Source organism: Morone saxatilis, unplaced genomic scaffold (assembly GCF_004916995.1).
Source record: "Morone saxatilis isolate NCDOM2014 unplaced genomic scaffold, NCSU_SB_2.0 Contig6, whole genome shotgun sequence".
Lineage (NCBI taxonomy): Eukaryota > Metazoa > Chordata > Actinopteri > Moronidae > Morone > Morone saxatilis.
Window position 1 is genome coordinate 13,803,034 of NW_023340206.1, and position 12,868 is coordinate 13,815,901.

The 12,868-nt window shown below is 41.8% G+C and overlaps 2 protein-coding genes across 3 annotated transcripts in view; one reads left to right on the forward strand and one right to left on the reverse strand.

Moving 5' to 3' along the window:
* Window positions 1-2,927: 2,927 nt before the first annotated feature.
* Window positions 2,928-5,658, reverse strand: LOC118340095 (cyclin-dependent kinase 5 activator 1-like). Its single transcript, XM_035677955.1, is given in 4 exon segments — window positions 2,928-3,951; window positions 3,953-4,054; window positions 4,192-4,329; window positions 5,061-5,658. Coding segments are annotated over 4 exon segments (1,047 nt in total). The 5' UTR covers window positions 5,493-5,658; the 3' UTR covers window positions 2,928-3,576.
* Window positions 5,659-8,475: 2,817 nt separating this feature from the next.
* LOC118340113 (formin-like protein 2) overlaps window positions 8,476-12,868 on the forward strand; it is a 14,966-nt gene continuing 10,573 nt past the window's right edge. For both annotated transcript variants that reach the window (XM_035677977.1, XM_035677978.1), the window contains exons 1-2: window positions 8,476-9,029; window positions 11,954-12,037. In XM_035677977.1, the coding sequence (XP_035533870.1) occupies window positions 8,913-9,029; window positions 11,954-12,037 (201 nt within the window). In that variant the 5' untranslated portion in view covers window positions 8,476-8,912. The remainder of the gene's footprint in view (window positions 9,030-11,953; window positions 12,038-12,868) is intronic.

The window sequence follows — 12,868 nt, forward strand, 5'->3', positions numbered from 1 at the left end:
ACATCAACAAATCCACTAAAGTGTCTGCACTATACGATCATTTCCGGACACATGGGGCTGATAACGTGATAATTGCAGGCCTGGAAGGCCATCCCCATTGGTCTGCAGCCCAGAGAGTGCAGGCCGAGAGGCTCTGGATTGCCAGATTAAAAACAGACCAGAGACAATAAGTTGTAGATGGTCAAAACAAAAAAGCCCAGTCTACCAACGATGGTATTCTGGGCTATGAAAGCTCTACAGGCTATTTTTACAATGGTGGTGGATGGAGGGTAACCAGTCTACCAACAATGGTATTTTGGCCCCCAAAAACCAAGAGTTACACTACTGTTGTTCTTGTTCTGTGGTTTACTGTGAATTGTTGTTGAAATTAATGAAGGAAAACCCCATGTGCCCGTGCAATGGAGAAAGTCAGTGGACTCCCCCTTTTTATAAACCATCTTCTTCTCCTAAACCTAACCCAATGGGCGTGACTTTTCAACCACAAGTCCCACCCACTTCAGACCGGCACAAATGGAAAGGGCAGGCCCGAAAATGGGGGGATAGACACCGCTTCCATCGCTCTAGCACGCTCACGGACAAAGTTATTCACCACTGGTGACAAATTTGGTGTGAAATCTAGGGACTACAGCATATATGCAACGCAAGTGTGAATCTTGGGAACGGAACCTCCTAGAGACTTGGAACCGGGCTGTATCCCACACAATTCGACCACGCTGAACACGCCAGAGCTGTCCCCTACGACCTTCGGTTCCCGAGATACAACCCTTTCAAAGTTCAAAGTCCTGAAACGTGCTCCTAGACACTTTCTGAAAAGTCCCATAGTAGAGCTGACACTTAGAAATTTTTCAACATAGGATTGCTCCATTAACAATGAACGGAAACACTCAAACGGGAATAACTCAAGAACTGAACGTCCTAGACACTTGGAAACGGGCTCACTCCCACACAATTCGACCAAGCTGAACATGCATGACTTGTGCACGAGTATCTACGACCTTCCGTTGCAGAGATACAAACTTTTCAACCTCTGACATGGGCATAACTTTTGAACGCAAGGTCCCACCCACTTGGGGGTGGCACCAATCAAAAGCCAGGGCCTTGGCATGAGGGTGTACAGCTTGGTTTCAAATCTCTACGACCTTCCTATCAAAACTTACCAGGGGGTGCTACTCCCTTAAAAGCAATATACCGTAACCCATCTCACCCAGTGTTTACAACAGTTGTTTTCACCTTAACTGCTTGTGCACTGTCTGCAGTTAAAAACGTGTTTTCACATCTCTCTCTATCTGAGAGGAGACAAACACACTCAACTGAAATACTCAAGGAGAATTAAAGGAGGCGAGTTAAAGGGAAGTACTCAGTGCCTCTCCTTTCTCGGGAGCTTTTGCACATTTATTCTTCAAACTCTCTCTCTCTCTCTCTCTCTCTCTCTCTCTCTCTGCAGCAAATATGAACCAATCAGCAGCAAGCAGAGGTGCATCATGTGACCTCTGTCACTGTTATTCACAAAAACCGGAGCAGTGATATGGTGATGACTGACTGCAATGACACACACACACAGAGTAGTTTTGTGCTTTCTTGTTTCGCAGGTTCTCATAGATCCTGGTGGTTCCTGCTGCCATGGTCCTACTTGACCCCAACTACCAATATTACTGATATTATTATTATTATTACTATTCTTATTATTCATCATCCTCCATAGTTGAGGCTATTATCGTTGCTATCATCATTAGTCAATTTCTATTAGTATACTGGTTGCTGTCGTGTTGCTGTGAACCCTTGTCTCTGTCCTCTTTTTACCATTGCATTAAAGACATGTTAAATAACACACCTGTCACATCTATTAGAAAAAAATACTTTGAATCAGGCAGGAAAGTCGTACTTTAAAACATCCACCATGTTTAGATATTTTCTATTGAAAATAAAAATCAGCCAGTAATTCAATCAATTCAGTCATAAATACAGCTAAAGTCATAACTAGCTACAGTAGTAACTACAGCTACAGTCATAATAAGCTACAGTAACAACCATAGCTACAGTCATAACTAGCAACAGTAATAACCACAGCTACAGTAGTAACTACAGCTGCAGTCATAACTAGCTACAGTAACAACCATAGCTACAGTCATAACCACAGCTGCAGTCATAACTAGCATACAGTAACAACCATAGCTACAGTCATAACTAGCTACAGTCATAACTAGCATACAGTAACAACCACAGCTACAGTCATAACTAGCTACAGTCATAACTAGCATACAGTAACAACCATAGCTACAGTCATAACCACAGCTGCAGTTATAACTACAGCTGGAGTCATAACTAGCATACAGTAACAACCATAGCTACAGTAACAACCATAGCTGCAGTCATAACCACAGCTACAGTCATAACTAGCTACAGTCATAACCACAGCTACAGTAGTAACTACAGCTGCAGTCATAACTAGCTACAGTCATAACCACAGCTGCAGTCATAACCATAGCTACAGTCATAACCACAGCTACAGTAACAACCATAGCTACAGTCAGAACTAGATTGTCATAAGAAGCTACAGTCATAACTAAAGGTACAATTATAACCACAGCTACGGTCATAACTAGCTACAGTCATAACCACAGCTGCAGTCATAATTACAGCTACAGTCATAACCACAGCTACAGTCATAACCACAGCTAGTCATTACTACAGCTACAGTCATAACCACAGCTGGTCATAACTACAGCTACAGTCATAACTACAGCTAAAGTAATAACTAGCTACAATAATAACTACAGGTACAATCATAAGTACAGCTTACTGCATTGACTTATCATGGCACAATACAAGACAATAGAATATAGTAGAAGACAATAAAAGACAGTAGGATGGATCTGTTGAAGTAAAGACAGGAAAGAAGAGGCGACAGACACTCAGGTGACTCGTGTTGTTTATGTCGATGGTTTGATTTCTATACAAAAACAGTTGGCACAGTTCAGTTCACCTGACTGCTTTTACATTCAGCCTTAAGACAAAAAAACACCAGGTCCCATGACCTTCCTCATGGCTGCTCTCATTTTGTGATCAAGCTTTAAATCTGTCATTCGAGTGCAGCTGTTAAACTACATTTCCCACAATGCATCCAGTGTAACAGCCATCTTAAAGCTGTGTATTAAGGTAAAAATAATGACCAGTCAATAACTAACCCCATGTGATTAATCAATAAATAGATAAATAAACGCCTTCCTGCAGCACTAACACGTTAAGCTTTCTTCAGCTATGCAACTAAACAAAATAAGGCTGGAGATCGTATGTAAGGTTGCCACGGCAACTCGTCTACATCCACGATGGTACAATCAGGAGATACTGTTGGTTTGGATTGACAGCATGCAGTTAAAGTGAGCTAGTGTCCACATTTCAGTCTCTCTTCAGCAGGTGGTCAAAGGTCACGATCAATCTGACTGTCGTCAGTCGCCATGGTAACAGCGTTAAAGCTGCAGGTGCAGCTGCTTTACATTCAGACCTCAGCGGGTCGACAGCTGCTGGCGAGTCTCATTAACAAATACTGTAGTCTCCTCTCTCCTCTTTTTTTATCTCTTAACGATCCAGTTCATCAATCCTGTTTCCTCCATCGTTCTCTTTCTCCTCCTCTTTCTCCTGCCTCTCCTTAATTATCTGTCTCTCCTCCTCCTCCCTTTCCCTCTCCCCCTTTTCTTTCTCCTGCTTTTCTCTCTCCTTCTCTTTTTCTTTCACTCTCTCCCTCTCTCCTCCCTGGTTCTTCAGATCCTGAAACACCTCGGTGAAGAAGTGTGGGTCGGCATTGATTCGCAGCATATCGGTGCTCAGTCGGTCGATCAGCTCCAGCGCTCTCTCCCAGAATGCATCACGGCTGGACTCCACCAGGAAAGGTTTGAGGGGATACGAGATCTCATTGCCCAGGTAAGAGTAGCCCAGGTAGAGACAGGTGAGGACAGGTGGAGTGGAGCTCCTGCTCTGAAGATGTGTCCTCATCCACAGCCTCCCTGCACAGCAGGTACACGAAGACAAGACTGGCAGGACTGATGAAGCACTGGTCCTGCAGGCAGAGAGGAAGAGTATTACTATAGAGAGAACGGCTACTGCTAACAAAGAGTACTGTAAAGCAGTGTTTTACATTTGTATTGCATTCAACTTAAATATCAGGATTCAGCTGGAGATCACACAACCACTGACCTGCCAGCCCTGAACCAGCAGTGCTCTGTCTACATTTCGGAACCACAGGACGATCTGATTGGACGACAGCTCCTTCAGTTTGACACAACGTCGACACAGAAAGTCAGAGAGACAGCGAAGAAGCTCACCTGTAGATGCCTTGAGAGGAGACAGAAAGAGAGAGCAGTGAACAACTGAAGGAGAACTCATTAGTTTGGGATTCTCTATGAATGATACAGGATGTTTCCAACTATTTCAACATTCGCCTCCTTTCTTTGATTTGTGACTTTGTTCTGTGTAATGTGAGTGTTTATGTCTACAGTCAAACATGAACAGACACACTGAGGTCAACATGGACTCTTCCATGTTCATGGTGGAACTGTTGGGTCTGTGTAAATAATGTTAGAAGAGTTAGATATTAATAATGTCTGACAGTATTTTATTAATAATAATAAAACGGATAATACAGTTAGATATTAATAATGTCTGACAGTATTATTTTATTAATAATAAAACGAATAATACCAGTTAGATATTATATAATGTCTGACAGTATTTTATAATAATAAACGATGAATACAAGTTAGATATTACACACCTAATGTCTGGGACAGTATTATAATAATAAAACGGATAATAGTTAGTAATTAATATGTCGTGACAGTATCTTAATTAAATGAATAAAACGATAATACAGTTTAGATATTAATAATGTCTGACCAGTATTTTATGTAATGAATAATAAAACGATATAGTTAGATATAATAATGCTGACAGTATTTTATTAATGAATAATAAAACGTATAATACAGTTAGATACAGTTAATAGAGTTATATTTCTATTAACTCATATTGTATCCCATGTGCCTCACACATGCGCACGCACTGACCTGCACCACCACCCTCCGCGGGGAGATGATCAGGTCCGGCCTATCCTGGTTCTGGTTTTGGTTCTGGGTGTGTTTCGGTACGGTGGGTACGGGTACCGGGATGGGTCCGTGTCTGTGTCCGGTCTTCAGCGCTCTGTGGCGGCTGTCGGTGCCCGCCTGCTCCCGCTGCACGTGCCCGGGCTCGGACACCGCGGGCTTCACCTTCTTCCCGCCCTTCCTCTTAGCTCGCGCGGCCACGAGACGTTTCTTCCAGCTGAGCGCGTGCAGCAGCACCGGGTGCCGCTTCTTCTTCTTCTTCGTCTTCTTCTCGTCCTTCTCCTCTTCCTCCTCGCGGGGCTCCAGCGGCTTCTGCACCGCGAGCTCCACGAGCTTCTCCGGCCCACGAGCCGCAGCTTTCCGCGAGCCCGGAGACAGAGATAGCACCGTTCCCATGACGACAACGGGACCGACCGGCGCGAGGCTCTCTGCAGCAGCGGAGGAGCTGTCTGTCTCTCTGTCTCTCTGTCTGTCTGTTCAAATGTTCAAATTTAAAAATCCATCAGGACAAAACAGAAATCTGTCTGCAGCTCCATCACTGTCTCCACCTGTCTGTCTCCACCTGTCTGTCTCCACCTGTCTCTCTCTCTGTCTCTCTCTCTCTCTCTCTCTCTCTGACGCAGCCTGGAGCCCTGAATCAGAGGGGGCGGGGCTCCTGCAGAGACTGTCCGCAGTGCTGAAATAATAATAATAATGATTATTATTCTAATCATTATTATTATTATCATTATCACTATAATTCTTATTATAATAATTATTATTATTGTCATTATTATTGTCATTATCACTATAATTCTTATTATAATAATAATTATTATTATTAAGAATTATCATTATTACTATTCTTATTTTTGTTATTATTATTGTTGAAGGAGCCAAATATTAAAAAGGAAAGTAATATTGTTCAGTTTGGTGCCCCCTTGTGGCCAACCGCAGCACTGCACCCACTGTGCCCCCTGTACCCACTGTGCCCACTGTGGTCAACCGCAGCACTGTGCCCACTGTGGTCAACCGCAGCACTGTGCCCCCTGTACCCACTGTGCCCCCTGTGGTCAATGATCAACAGGAAATGTAACCTTTGGATGAACCTACAGTAACTCAAACCTTGTGATTGTTAAAGATATATTGCTTAATGGACTTAATGGAAGTTATAAATGTTGTTAATATTCTTATTCTCATTATTATTATTATTATTATTATTATTATTAGAAGCACTGTCACCCTTACAACAGAATCAATGGAGCAAAGTTCCGCCACTTACACTACCCACAATGCATCACTTCCTCTGACAGTTGTCTGGCCTGTGTCTGTGAAACACTGTCTGACTCTGGATCAGCTCTTATACACAATGAAATCAAATCATTTTAGAGTCCAACATCCAAGAGAAAGAGATTCTACATGGAAACAGCGAGGGCGCGATGGGGAGGGTAGACACAATGACTGGTTAGGACCCCCACATGTTGCAGCAGGGTTAGGCTTAGGCAGCTGCATACTGAAATTCAGTGTGAGGATGTAGTAAACATTTGGTGGTGTGGAGACGAGGAGGCGAGATTTTATGTTGCAATGTGGGGAAGTGAAGGATGGAGGGTTGTTTACAAAATGTGGAGCACAACGCTGCAGAACAGACCAAAGCTGGTGGAAATAAAGAGGATGTGGAGTTCCCCCAGGATAGAGTAAGATGTTCTGTGTTAAATGAAATGGCTGCACCAACCTCCTCTTTCTTTGGAGAAGACACAGGAAGGAGACAAAAACATGCACTGTCTGTTTCTGCCTGATGGATGGAGGGGGAGACAGCAGAGGAGTGCTGGGGTGAGGTTAGACGGGTTTCTGGCTGTTACTAGGCCCGGACTGGTATGATGCTCGGGTTAGGGTCTCCACTCAACTGACCCTACTACAAAATGTAAAGAGACACGAATGTAAGGAGACAATAATGTAAAGAGACAAAAAATGTAAGGAGACAATAATGTAAAGAGATAATGTAACCACATAAGATTCAAGATTCAAGATTCTCTGTAAAGAGACAATAATGTAAAGAGATAATAAAACTAGATAATAATGTAAAGAGATAATGTGAAGAGATAATTAATATAACTAGATAATAATGTGAAGAGATAATAATATAACTAGATAATAATGTAAATGAGATAATAATATAACTAGTAATAATGTAAAGAATAATGTGAAGAGATAATAATATAACTAGATAATAATGTAAAGAGATAATAATGCCTCACATGCTTTTGGGTTGGAGGACGTTTTATTGCTGAGGTTAGGATGCTGTATGTTGGGGTCCCATGTCTCTGGGTGAGGGCTTAGCAACCTCCTCCAGAGGGAGCTGTTTACCAATGAGTATTGCAGTACTTTAATCAGAGTACTGCAATACTTTCACCACTGAGTATCTTTACTGTTTTGTTACTCAGAACAGATGAAATTAAAAATATGTATAAGTATATTCATAATAATATGAATATTATTACTACAGTACTCATACTTACAACATATTTACGTGTTAAATAATCATAATAATAATAATATTACTAAAACAACAACATTTTCATTTCCTGAAAAATGTAGGGATGAAGAAAAAGAATAACAAGCAAAATAAAGACTGAAGATAATGTGTGATTGGTTTGTGTTTGCATTCATCTAAATGTACCAATTACCAATTATGGTGAAGATTAGATAGAATATGTGTAAAAAGGCAGTAAAGATGTTTTAAATCAAATATCCAAAATAGCGGAATGTCTTTAAGGTGCAAATGGGCGTGGCCATTATCAATTACATTGGTAAAAAAGTGAAAAATTCTTAATAACTGTCCACATTGTGGCACTACTGAAAACATGCTTTAATATGTTTAGCATATCTCCGTGGAGAACCTGTGTACCAGGTTTATGTGACTCATACTGATTATATCTCAATAACTGTAACAGATATCAAAAACAAAATGAATCCCTGGAATGACATTAATAGGCTTCCTATGTGAAATGTTAATGATGTTTTATACCGGTCCATAAAATGAACTGAGGACAAAAAAAGATAAAAAGCAAAATAAATACTGAAGATAATGCAAGCAGCAATCACACAATAATAATAATCATAATAATAATGTTTAAACTAATAAATACAGACGTGTGTTTTACAGCAGCTGATCCAGAGTCAGATTAAACACCTCTGTGTGTGTGTGTGTGTGTGTGTGTCGGTGGGCGGAGTCTGTGGCAGCAGAAGGCTCATTGTCTGAGGAAGCAGAGGGAGAGCAAGGGAGGAGGGAGGGTCGAGCGAGCTAGACAAAGACTGCAGCTGTGAGAGAGTGAGAGAGAGAGAGACAAAGAGGAGGGAGGCCGACTCTCTCTTTCTTTCTTCATGTGGGGGAGGAGTGGGGGAGGATTAACCGGCTGATCTGCGACACGCGCTTACACACACACATTTAATATAAACACACAACGACGCAGCATCAGACCTTCATCTGGATCAGCATCATCATCATCATCATCATCAGCATCAGCAGCAGCAACAGCGAGGACGAGAGACAAAGAGAGACACAGACAGACACAGAGAGACGAGAGGTAGAGGGAGACGATCTTCACCGTCTGACAGCAGACAGACAGGAGAGAGACATACAGGAGAGAGAGACATACAGGAGAGAGACAGACAGGCCTTCAGTAGCTCCAGCGCCTGTCTGTCTGCGTTCAGTGATGGCCGACCACATGTTCCTGTGTGTCTGCTGAGTGTGTGTGTGTGTGTGTGTGTGTTAGTAGGTGGGTGTGTTCACTGTGTTGTGTGTGTGATCAGTGTGTGACTGTCTGCAGTGTGTGTGTGATGGGGAACGCAGAGAGCATGGAGAGCCAGCTGGCCGTGATCCGGTCCAGAGCCGCCCCGGTCCGACTCCCGATGCCCGACCCAGCTGAGCTGGAAGAGAGGTTCTCTATCGCACTGGTAAACACACACACAAACACACACACACAGATAGCCTATTAGCATGCTAACATTAGCAGCTGAGGCTGATGGGAATATCTGTAGTTCTGCAGTATTGGATACATGTTGACCTGATGGTGGCGCTAGGGTCTTAAACCATGGCAGTTGTAACGTGGCGCTCTAAGTCCGACCTGATGGTAACGCCGGTTGCACCACGTCGCTTGGAACCTTGTCAGTAGGGATGGAACCTGATAACATTTTATTGATACCAATACCGTTGTCAATTCTGCTTATCAGCCTAATTCTTTGTTGATTCCTTTAATGATTCCTGATCAATTGTCTGTGTGGAAGAAAGTTGGCAACTGTTATTCTGAGAGTGTGAACGCAGTCAGAGTGATAAAAATATACTTTATTAACCCCCAATGGGGAAACTGTTCACTCTATGCTTTAGACACATATAGAGGCCCAAAACACAATCATACGCACACAGGACTTATAGACATGCAAATGTGGAGAGATGGAGTGATGGGCCGTCACGTAGTGACGCTACGGGAGCAGTTAGAGGTTAGGTGCCTTGCTCAAGGGCACCTCAGCAGTGTACAGGAGGTGGAACTGACATCTCTCCAGCTACGAGTCCACACTCCATACTGTGGTCTGTGCTGGACTTGAACCCGCAACCCTCAGGTAGACTGAGCGACTCCCACGCAAACTAAAGTATTCTGATTCATGAAATGAAGCTTTGGACTGTTTCTTCTTCTGTTTCCAGCAGCATAGACGCACAAACCAGAGTTGGTTAAAGTAAACTCATTCTTTACTGTAATAGATACACAGATTCTCCAGACTCCAGTAAAAGTAGAAGTACTGATTCTTGAGAAGTACTGGCTCTGGGATGTACTAAACTATGAAATGAACAAAACTAGCTTCGATATTACGATATTAACTGTTCTTGCTGTTGGAAAGGCATTCAACAAAATTTATAAAATGAATGTAACGAGCCTGTTTAGATACCTGAAATAACTGAATAGTATAGATATATATTATATATAAAATATATATACAATATATAATGTAGCCTGATAACGTTCTGTTCTGTGCCATCGACCCTTAGAGAGATTCAACAGAACTGTGTGTAAATTAAAGCACTACAGGTGAGACTGAGAAATGAATGATATTCAAGTGTGTGTTGTTAACAAAGTGAATCATTGATCACTGATCATTGATCGAGACAGAGCAGCCAGCAGTGGACAAACAGACACAATGTACGGAGTATCATGTACAGTGTATAAAGTTTATAAAGTCTGTTTTCACTCAGAAACTCACAAAAATGGAGGATTTTTTACAGGAGTTTGGTGATATTGTGTTTACATCATAGATCAGTTGTGTGTGAACAATCATTGATCGATCCGTTATTTATCTGTTATTACATCGGACTGATTGGCAATCTCTGTACAGCTCATTTACAGCAACGTTCTGAAGGATCAAAGGAAGGAAAAAAGACAACAAATCAGCACAACAGCATGAGATTGTTAGCACACGTAGATCAGGTGTAGTTCAAATCTGGATTAAGTTTAGTCATAAAGTCTTCGTAAAGACCAGTTGGTGCAACCTGGAACAGGTCTCTCTGAGGTTGATGTGTGAACCTGGAGAGACATCCTTATATCATCACAGAGACTAGTTGGTCTGGTTTATGTAGGACCTGTTGGGCGCTCAGAGTCTGTTTGAAGATACGGATACCTCTGAGACCACCACAAGTTAAAGAACCAGTCCATCTGGTTCTATCTCATCAAGACCTCAGCAGACAGGTTGAGCAGGGAGAGTGAAGATAAATCCACTTTTTAATCCCAAAAGTTGAAAGATTAAATAGTGTAATCGTCTCCAGAGCAGAATCCGGTGTGACTACGAGTGTTTATTCCTCCAGAAGCTCTGGTTCTCTTCTGCAGAGCTCCCCGGGCTCAAGCAGCTGTCTGTGGGCCAGCAAAAAAAACGTAGACTCACCAGGAGTTGGCTGTATGCAGTAAGATGTAACAGTATGATGTGGGCAGATATCAGAAGTACTGGCTTATTTCAGGCCCTGACTGTGGCAGTGCTGAGGGGGTTAACAGGTCTACATAGGTCAGTGGTTCTCAGCCTTTTTGGGGCCAGTGTCCCCCAAATGCACTATCCAGGTCTCTCACCGGCCCCATGAAAAAAATTAAGACTAATTGTCTTCACTTAATATTCTGTTTATTCTTCTTATTATTATTTGTTAAATCATAAAAAAGCTGACAAAGTTGACTGGCCATATTTGACGGACATACTTCCCCAGCCAGACAGGCGGACAGTAGACTGGGCCTCAGTGTCACTTTGGATGCTTACAAGATGCCCCTGGATAGCAGAGCTGCATCACCAGGACGGTAACATTAAGGTCCAGGAGGTCCTTAAACCTTAAACCAGCAATAAAGCTGGAAACACATATTAATTCAAACAGTTCAAATAAAAACAGAGGTTTGAAGGAGTTCAGGACATCTGAATGTGAGTCACAATCTCCTGATCAATCAAATTGAATGATTTTAGCTTTAAAATCCAATCAGACATCATTCAATTATGTTTCAGCACCAAAGCCCAAAAAATACAGAATAAAATAAAAATATATGAAGTTTGAAGGAGCTACCGGCATTGCAGCTGTCGCCATGGCAATTTAAACATGGAGTTCGGGTCCGAAGTATTCTGGATTGGTTCTGCTTCATATACTGATCCAACACAACAAAAAACTGACTTTGGGGACACGGTTAGTGGTGATTGATTAATGGTGATCGATCAGTTCTCAATCAGGTGTACGGGTTAGTGGTGATTGATAAATGGTGATCGATCAGTTCTCAATCAGGTGTACCGGGTTAGTGGTGATTGATTAATGGTGATCGATCAGTTCTCAATCAGGTGTACAGGTGAGTCTGTTTGTGTTCCAGAACTCGATGAATCTTCCTCCTGACAAGGTGCGTCTGTTGCGTTCCTATGACAACGAGAAGAAGTGGGAGCTGATCTGTGATCAGGTGGGTGGCGTGAATCTTCCTACTTGAAGTTGTACTGCAGTTGTCAGAGATGGGGGATGGGAGTCACTTGACTCGAGTCAGACATTTGAAGACTTGTCTAACACCGATAAAAGACTAGACTTGACTTTGACTCGGGACAGATGACTTGAAAAGTTATGTGAATGTCTTATTAGCTAATTTATTGTCTGATCAAACGGTACAAAGCTAACGTTTAAGTTACGTTCGATAATAATTATATTATTACTGTAACTTTGTTTGTTTATAAGAGAAGCAACTACAGTGTAGTGGTAGTAAGTCACCATAATAAATCCCGTGTGAAACTCTCGCGATATCACTGTCTGCATCGTTAATTTTGGAGGTTATTGATCGCTACAAAATGTCAAATATCAGTTTGTAAGGGGTAAACAGGCTGCAACAGCTTTCATTAATCTTAAAAATAAAACAGACTATGGATGAACAATAATTATCGGCCAATAATAGGACATTTATATTATTATGTTTGATTCTGATAATTAAACTATAGCCCATAAATGATGGTCTTTTAGTTTGAGAATATGACTTGATTGATTTCATGCTAATCCTTTAGATTAGGGTTAGGGTTGGCAAATCTGTGTGCAGTTTGGAGGGAAAGCATTAAAACTCTGAATGTGAAATCAATAAGTTGTGTCCTACAACTAAAAGACCACGCTCTTGAATAAAGAAAAAATATGTTTGTTTTGTTGTGTAAACAACAGCGATGTCAGTGAGATTTGGTTATGATAGAGTCATGGAATCTTAATTATTTATCTTGACTTGCTCTCCTAACAGGTTGTGAACTTATTTTTAAAATAC